This window comes from Homarus americanus, unplaced genomic scaffold, assembly GCF_018991925.1.
Source record: "Homarus americanus isolate GMGI-L3 unplaced genomic scaffold, GMGI_Hamer_2.0 scaffold16712, whole genome shotgun sequence".
Lineage (NCBI taxonomy): Eukaryota > Metazoa > Arthropoda > Malacostraca > Decapoda > Nephropidae > Homarus > Homarus americanus.
Window position 1 is genome coordinate 6910728 of NW_024757794.1, and position 10012 is coordinate 6920739.

General features: G+C 41.3%; 1 protein-coding gene across 1 annotated transcript; it reads left to right on the forward strand.

The window, feature by feature from the left end:
- The first annotated feature begins 2571 nt into the window (after positions 1 to 2571).
- On the forward strand, positions 2572 to 8694 carry LOC121857712 (protein Star-like). The gene is made up of 6 exons (XM_042353803.1): positions 2572 to 2621; positions 4742 to 4853; positions 5426 to 5790; positions 6277 to 6482; positions 7712 to 7850; positions 8091 to 8694. The coding sequence occupies exons 2-6, from the start codon at positions 4745 to 4747 to the stop codon at positions 8376 to 8378; spliced, it is 1107 nt and encodes a 368-aa protein (XP_042209737.1). The 5' UTR covers positions 2572 to 2621; positions 4742 to 4744; the 3' UTR covers positions 8379 to 8694.
- Positions 8695 to 10012: the final 1318 nt, after the last annotated feature.

Here is a 10012-nt window from a genome sequence, read left to right on the forward strand (position 1 = left end):
CGTAACTGAGCATGCGCAGGAGTATCACGTGACACTTCAAGAGCAACGCTGATTGACTAGACATAATCACATGACACCAAAACCTAAGGTGATTGGCGAGTGATTAGATGGAAACCGTGTCTCTTGCCCTAATGTAAATTCTTGAGCGAAATTGAAGTCCAAAACACTCGAAAAATATAATTTTGGGCGGAAACGCAATATTTTTTTCTCTATCTCCCTATATAAACATAAAGTTCCGAGGTCGATCTTTTCCGAATCTTAACCAAAACATCAGTATGATGCACACATGGAGAATTCTTAAGCAATGTTTTAACATGATTTATGGCAATGACACGCACTGTTGTAACGAGGGCCGCCTTTCAGACAAGAGCACCGCTTTGTTAGGCAGCTACTTCTACAGTGACACTTTCTAAATCCTTCACCTCGACAGATACTCCGCGTGGGAACAATTCCACTTTTTGTGCCTATCTTGTTAGCACTTTCTTCCTTAGAAAGGTGCCATTTTGATGGTGTCATGGTAGATGTTATTCATTGCAGACCACACAAACCCAAGACCATAACTCCACTGGGCGCATTTATTATCGCGCCATCATCCAGTCCTCAGTTTTGGCTGTCCATCACCAGGTCGCTAGAGTTGGGTAACCGCTCATTTGCTCCTTTGGGATGAGCTGTGTGCACTGCTCCGAGCACTTGCGTCTGTGTCTCGTGTGTGAGGATCAGACCACCACACTAAAATGTGTAAATTCCCATTAAAAAGAGTGATTCACAATCTTTTAGTAAAAATGAGACGCGACACAGTTCTATACTTTCCCGCCGCCGGGTGAGACTTAGCTGGTGGTGGACGATAAGGTGCCACTTGGGTCGCATCTGCTTTGACTATATATTACAATATTTGTTGTATTTCATGCATATGGAGCTTTTATTGCGCCTTTTATTTAAAAATTAAGCGCCTTTGCATCTGTTACAACATATTTCTTTTATGTGATACATATTCACGTATAAACATGTTATTGATAGGCATGTAAAATATATTGAAATTTCTGTGTTGTCATAATGATCAGGGGCATAATTGTCATATCTTTTAAGAATGACATTCTTCCCTGAGAACTTCATTAACCTGCCATCTTCACCAGGAGAGAGAGAGAGGGAGAGAGAGAGAGAGAGAGAACACCAACGCAAAAAGAAGCCAGGAATTTTTTTTTTCATATATTTGTTACCATTACATCCCTAACAGAATGTTAGCGGAAATGTGCATAACATCCTCAGGTAAGGGACATTATAACCAAGAACACTCACAGGTGTGTGGTTCAGGATCCCAACACTGCTGGTGCTGCATTATTTCATTACACTGACTCGTTCGGGAGGAGACGCCGACTTTTTTAGATGACTTTACACTACCTAGTACAGTCTCACCCAAAAGTTCGTTAACTCTCCCAGCCAGCTATTGCTGCACTGCCTGCTTCAGATGTATGAACTTGAGTCTGTTACTTCGAACCTTTAGATTCATTCGTATCGGTTTCGTGTTCTGGTTGGTACTGAGACAGTTTCAAACATCTGAAACAGGCAGTACAGCAATGGCTGGCTGGGAGAGTTAACGAACTTTTGGGTGAGACTGTACCTGGTTAAATACAATACTTTGTCACATCTCAACCCTCCCTCACACCTTAACCCTCTACCACTACCACCACCTCATCCCCCCTCCAACACCACCACCTCTACCCCACACCACCACCAACACCCCTCTAACCCTCTCCGCCACCTCAACCCTCCCCCACCACCACCACCCCAACCCTCCCCCATCATCTCAACCCTCCCGCCACCTCACCCCTCTACCACCACCACCACCCCAACCCTCCCCCATCATCTCAACCTCCCCACCTCACCCTCTACCACTACCACCACCTCATCCCCCTCCAACACCACCACCTCTACCCCACACCACCACCAACACCCTCTAACCCTCCGCCACCTCAACCCTCCCCACCACCACCACCCCAACCCTCCCCATCATCTCAACCCTCCGCCTCACCCTCTACCACCACCACCACCCCAACCCTCCCCATCATCTCAACCCTCCTGCCACCTCACCCCTCTACCACTACAACCACCTCATCCCTCCAACACCACCACCTCTACCCCACACCACCACCAACACCCCTCTAACCTCTCCGCCACCTCAACTCCCCACCACCACCACCCCAACCCTCCCCATCATCTCAACCCTCCCACACCACCCCTCTACCACTACAACCACCTCATCCCCCTACAACACCACCACCTCTACCCCACACCACCACCAACACCCTCCAACCTTCCCCACCACCTCAACCTCCCCCACCACCACCACCCCAACCCTCCCCCCATCATCTCAACCCTCCCGCCACCTCACCCTCTACCACTACAACCACCTCATCCCCCCTCCAACACCACCACCCTACCCCACACCACCACCAACACCCCTCCAACCTTCCCCACCACCTCAACCTTCCTCCACTCTACACACCACCTGACACCCCCCCACATCCACCCCTCTCTAGGCTCCCCAGCAGAGCTCAGTCGTGGACCCTTTAGTCTTCATCATTTCACGCAAGGATAAAGCCGCTCCTCCACACACCATCCAGATAAGTGATTTTTTGTTTTGTTTTGTTTTTTACGAGATTAACCCACCCAGGCACAGGTCACTGACCCACATCGGGGCCTGGGGGGTGATAATAAGAGTAATAATAATAATAATAATAAGAGTAATAATAATAATAATAATAATAATAATAATAATAATAATAATAATAATAATAATAATAATAATAATAATAATAATAATAATAATAATAATAACAATAATAATAATAATAATAATAATAATAATAATAATAATAATAATAATAATAATAATGAACTATAAATAAAAATAAAAGAAAAAAGATCAAAAGTGAGAAACAATATATGTATGATGTCTTGTCAAAAGTACGAGAAACAATTGAGACCCTGCAATTGTGTGTAAATGAGGCAGAAAGTCAGATCAGCAACCTGGAACTTGGTCACAATTTTCGTGGTGCCATATGGCAGCAGGGTCTACCATTAGACAACACATTACGCTTCCAATATCTTCCCAGGCGGTAGTACCTCCCTGTTTGGTAGCTGCCTACTACCTACTACTACCATTATTGCTAATACTTCAAGATATCTCTCTAGTAACATTTCAACACGTAAAATAATATATATTTCGAATTTTTTTCTTTGCTAAATTGAAATGACATTGTGGCAGAGTTACCAACATTGATAATACAAGACATCTTAAAAATCTTATGCACCAACAACTAAGATCATACTATAATGTGATATAAAACAGTTAAAAACTAGACAGTAAGCAAAACGTAAGACTAGACTGGAATAAAAAAAAATACCCCATTCACTCCCCTACCCACCCATATGAAGTTTAATGTGGACAAATGAAAAGTTCTTAGTCTGGGAGCTGTAAACAGAGAAACCAGATATCAGATGAACAACATTGATATAGGGAAATCTTACTGTGAGAAAGATTTAGGGGTAATAATAAGTAGGACTCTTAAACCAAGACAACTAGTAATTTACTCATGGATTCATGATAAATACGAGCTCTTTAAAAAAAAAGGAAAGCGCTCCTCATCATAGTTGTGTGTTGAGTAGGGGTTAAGAAGAGTTTGTTTCCATGTTCGTGATGCATCTGGATGTGTATTTGCTCAAAACAAGGCGAACAGAGTACATGGGTTCATACAAAGGAGTGTTAGTTACAAAACTAGCGAGGTTATCATAAAACTATATCTTGCGCTTGTGAAACCTCACTTAGAATACGCAGTTCAGTTTTGTTCACCGTGTCATGGTCACGTTGACTGCTAGTCTGTTTTAACTAATGATTCTTATTAAACTCCACGACCGCAAAACATGAGAGGGTAGCTGGTTAGCTATCCCCTAGAAGAAGCGTAAGGGGATAGCTAACCAGTTACCCTCTCATGTTTTGCGGTCGTGGAGTTTAATAAGAATCATTAGTTAAAACAGATTAGCAGTCAACGTGACAATGACAACCGTGCTTCAAAATGATTATAGAGTCCATAGAAAGCATGCAGAAGAGGATGACAAGATTAATCCCGGGCATAAGGAACCTTGAGTACAGAGACAGATCAAAGCATCTTAATTTGCACTCCCTCGAGAGACGTAGAGTGAGGGGCGATATGATCGAGGTGTATAAATGGAAGTCAGGACTAAACAAAGGTGATATACAGAGGTACTCAAACTATCCAACCAGGAGCGAACTCGTAGCAATGGTTATAAATTAGACAAATTTAGATTTAAGCGCGAAATAGGTAAACAATGGTTTGGAAATTGAGTAGTGGACGAGTGGAACAAGTTACTAAACATCATCATTAACTCGAACACGCTGGGTAGCTTCAAAAATAGGTTTGATATATACTGTATATGAGTGATAAGGGGTGGGCGTAAACGGGACTGCCCAGTATGGGCCAATACGCCCGTTGTAGTTTCCTCTGTTCTTATACGTTCCCCTGCGTGCACACTCCCCCTGCCTTTGTGTGAGATACAATTCCGATACAGTAAGTCAATCTATACATGAAGACAACAGTAAGTGCATCTATAGTACAGGTGTGGGAGGTTCTTACAAAACACCTGTGTGGTCACTGTCCACCTGTAAAATTTATGGCCCTATCTATTATGCAGTGTGAAGGAACACCTGTTTCTGCTCCTCCACAGTATGAAGTGTAATAGAATCAGGACGATCATGAAGCGGTGGCGCAGTCGACCGCTTCCCTTCCTCTCCTTCCTCCTATTCACCTTCATCCTCAGCTCCATCCTGACTCCAGGTATTGTGTAAGGTGATTTATTTTGTACTATATTGACACTTATTAACCTAACATAACCTAAATTGTTGTATACTTCACGTTAAATTACTGAACTGAGGAGTTAAACAATATTTAAGGAGTTGAAGTGCGATGACATAACCCTTAAAGTCATCAAGTCATCATGCTTATTGTACTCAAGGGATTAAATCATCAGACTTCAGGTGTTTTCATCTTACTCATGGAGGTAATTCATCGTACTCAAGTTTACTGCCCCCCCCCCCACCACCACCACCACCACCCTTCCAGTTTTACATATTTTATTGCTCTAACTGTATATTCGGCTCACATGTGTGGTATATTAATGTACTTTTTATTAGGTTATGTTGATATGTTTTTCGGTACTTATTTGTGATGATATAGTTAGCATTATGACAAGTGAGATAGTTTATTCACACTCATGATATAACTGACAGTAGGAAACGGCGTACTGGGTAAAATCGTTAGACAAAAAAATAAAAAAATAAAAAAAAACACTAATTATTCTATTTGTCAATGTTCCAGTTGTTAATTATATTAGTTCTTAACTCACAAAGAGAAGGTCGATTTGTTGGATAAGTTTCACCAATCCAAGAGCACGAGGAACCCAACATCTATCCTCCCCACACAACCTGAAGCACTCACGATCAGCGACAACCATCAAGATGAATCAAAAAGGAAGATGAAGAAAGTGGAGCCGACACACACGTTAAACCATCCTCTTAAAACAACTACATTACCCGAACTCCAGCAGAGAAACTTCGAAGGGACGGCTGACGGCGACCCAGACTTGGTGTCCTACCTCAGGAAGTACAAGCTGCGCCCGCCTTCCAAGGAACCTTACCGCCTCAGTAGTTCCAATTCTCGGGACTACTCTCTGGCGGCCACGTCGCCTGCGCTGGAGGAGCTGCTTCATGATGTGGTGAGAGATGTATTTCTTGAACAACGTTGTGAGTCAGTCATGATATTACATCCTTATTATTATTATTATTATTATTATTATTATTAATATTATTATTATTATTATTATTATTATTATTATTATTATTATTATTATTATTATTATTATTATTATTATTATTATTATTATTATTATTATTGTTGTTGTTGTTGTTATTGTTGTCTTCCAAACTCTGTACATTTCTCAAACGGCATACTTTAAATTATCAAATTATCTCTCTGACGCCATCACTTGCATCACATTAGTCAAATTAACTTAAATAAATCCGCAACATTTTAACCATTTGTTAAAAGAACATATTGCTGTACCTCTGGGGTACAAGTGTATAACCGGAGTAACACTTTACCACTGCATCTGGAGTACATCTGTATCTTTGTGGTGTCAGTATATCTCTGGAGTGCAACTGTATCAGTAAAATAACTATCAGTATATGTGTTTGGGTGACAGAAGAACGGGTTCTTCGTTGAGGTGGGAGGTTACGACGGAGAGTATCAGAGCAACACTCTCTCCTTCGAGAAGTACCTCAACTGGACGGGTCTCCTGATCGAGGCCAACCCTGACCTGTACCAAAAACTGATCAAGAGGAACAGGAAAGCTTACACCATAGAGTCTTGTGTGTCCCTTCAACCATACGTAACCACTGTGAGGTTTATGTAAGTCGAAAGTAAACTACAGTATGCCACAACTTTTGTCATCTTCCTAGCAACGCTTTAATAATAATCAACTATCACTAACTCAGTCATGTTGCATAGCCAGGTGGGTTGTGTGTAATGGACTAAAATATTCTCTTTAGTTATAAAAAGTAATGGATCACATCTTGGAATTTTAGGAATGAAAATTATGTTTTTATGTTAACAGACGTGCAGCTTCCAGATACCCTCGGCTCTACTGAGATATAACTTTAACGTTTGTGGCCAGGAGACGACATTCTGGGAAACAAATCAAATGGGAGACATGCATAACGTACTCGCGACAGACATGCCTGGGCAGAGTAAGCAACTTTCGTCAATGATCCCCGCCACTCCTGCCAGGGAGATCCCGCATGTCTTGAGCGACGCGTTCGGGCGCATTTAATAAATCCCGACAAAAGTTGAAATATCGATTCCAAGACCATTATAAGCTATCGAAAAACGGTACAAATTATTATTTCGAAGACTTATATAAACGTAAGCATGAGAATCTCACATACCGGGGACCACGAGTATTAGTGAGGCTCCTGGCTTACTGGATACTATACTGTTTGTAATTATTGTCCAAATCAAGTTCGTAAGTGATGCCAAGTGTGAGACATTGAAGCTGCCAACAATGGAGTCAAAAGACGGCGTCGTTGTGTGAGATTTAGTTCATGTTTAAAAAAGTATATTCAGTGCGCAAATATGTTTTGTAATTTGAGTAGTCTATCATTACTTGAGGGGTTGTCTTCAGGAGAATATATCAAGTTTTCTCATATTTACGTCTCGCTGTGTCATTGGATTGTCAGTTTAGGAGTTTGGGAAGCTTATTAATAAACAGTGTTTAGATTGTTTCAGAACTTTTATTGTCATTATTTTCGTGGAATAATTTTAACCCTGAAAGTTGATGCCTTTGGCAATAATCGTTTTCAATTTAATACAACAATGAGTTCAGTTACAACATGGCTGACTGACGATAGTAGAATCTGTTTTTAGTACATTTCATTGTGAAGTTTATCCAGTAAATAAAAGTTTATAGGACTTTGCGAGCATTAATTAGGTCTCTCTTCTCTCGGTATAGTGAGGAGTGAGCAAGGTTCCGAAAACACGAGAGTAACTACGCACTTTTTTCCCCTTCACAAGATCACTAATACAGGGATCTTAGCTTGTATTAGCAGCGTCAACCCTTGTCCTTCTCTACTCTCTCACAGGCCAAAAGGTGTAGTGGGTCGTATTAACAAGAATGGAACCTTGACAGTGCAGTGTTACCCCCTACACTCCATCCTGCTCGCCCTCAACAGGACTTACATTGACCTGTTCTCATTGGACATCGAAGGTGACGAGTTTTGGGTAAGTTTTTCTGGCTTTTTTTTTCCTCACTAGACTCGAAAACATGTATTTTCACTTATAAATTCCATCAAAGCGTAAATTTATCTTAAGAGTTGGAAAATATTTCTCTAGCGAGTTTTGCCAATTTTTCCTTTAGTTTAAACTTCTTTTTTCTTTTCTTGGAAGTCCAGTGTGAGTTTCGTTGATATGGTAATATTTACCCCCAAATAAACATATATTTAATATGGACAACTTACACAGGTCCTGAAAACGATTCCTTTTGACAAGATGGAGTTTCGTGTTATCGTGGTGGAGGTGAAACACATCGCGGAGGGCCCCAAGGTCCTCACAGACTTTATGTTGAGTAAAGGCTACATATTCCTCAAGACTCACCACATTAACGTCATCTACGGAAAGAAGGAACTGTTTCCTGCTCCTGTAGCTTCCGCCAAAGCCGCTAATGTCGCCGCCGCCGCTGCAGTTGCCCACAATGCTGCAGCAGCAGCAATTAAACGCGCCAGCGCCGTCACTCTCGCTACCCCTAATTGAGGGATAACATTGGCATCACCCGACAGGCATTTCTTTTAGAAATTACTGCACAGCAGTAGTTCAAATATTACCAAGAACATCGCACATACAGAAGTTAATTCACTTTGTAGTCACTACCGAGGAAAATTTTGTGGATATACAATACTTAATAAATTTCTCCTCACATCCCAAGTCCATACTGACAGGTTCACTCTATTAAAAGTAGTGTGGTGATAGAATTTATCTCATGCTGATCTTTTTAAAACCAACATTATGTTATGGTCTTTTGTTTTGATATGTTATGCAATACTAAACAAAATTCTACGTTATCAATTACCATGCAAACTTTTCGTTTTTTTTTTCCTTTTTTTACGGGCATTAGCCCGCCCAGGCACAGGAGGAGGGGAATAATAAAATAATAATAAAGATGATAGTAATAATGTAATTAATAAAAAATAAATAGCAATTATAATAAAAAAATAATACTAATAAAAATTATATATAATAATAATAATAATAATAATAATAATAATAATAATAATAATAATAATAGTAATAATAATAATAATAATAATAATAATAATAATAATAATAATAGTAATAATAATAATAATAATAATAATAATAGCCATAAAAAACAGGATTGAGAAATGATATACAGTATGTGTATGTTGTGTTGTCAAAGTAAGAGAAACAATTGAGACCCTGCAATTGTGTGTAAATGAGACAGAAAGTCAGAACATCAACCTGGGACATGATCACAATGTTTGTGATGCCATATGACAGCAGGGTCTACCATTAGACAACACATTATGCTTCCAATATTTAACCAGGCAGTAGTACCTCCCTGCTTGATAGTGTAGTGGATACTTTCCCCTACAACTGCCGACTGACCCCGCCGTCCGCTTACCAGCCAATCAGACCAACTCCCGGGTGCGGACGCACACGTAGCAACTCCAGGAGAGGTCATAGCTTCCACGACCTGCTAGGATCACGGAGTTTCACACCTTTCGCGTTCTCCTCCGTAATTGGCTCCCGCACTACGCTCGCCTCGATTCCTGATCCTGCAGACAATAATTACGTAGTTCCTCCACCATGGAACCCTCCACCAGCCACATTCAAAATTACCGAACTAGGTGATAGCAAAGCCAACCTCCAGAAGGAGGACCTCAAAAGAATAACTCTGGAAGCCATAGACACCGGCTGATGCAGCATCATACTTCACAGACGGCTCGGTGGACCCAAAACATCATACATCCGGAGCGGCCTTCTACATCCAAGGTCAGACCCTCCTATGGAGACTTTCTAATGACTGCTCCACCCTACAAACAGAGTTGGTAGCAATCCCAAAGGCCCTACAACACGCTGCAACACAGCACAAGTCCATCATAATTCACACGGACTCGAAAACGGCCATGCAGGCGCTGCAACACAGTCAACCAAGAGACAACGTCCACATCATAACCTCGATCCTCGCACAGCTACAGGACTTCCAAAGACAAAACCGCCCAGTCGTCTTACACTGGATTCCCAGTCATGTAGGGATCGGGGGAAACGACGTGGCAGACGAAGCAGCCAAGGCAGCCACACGTTCTAGAAGCGTACACATTCAAGTTCCAGCAAGCGTGCAACAGATCAAGAATCACCTCAGAAAG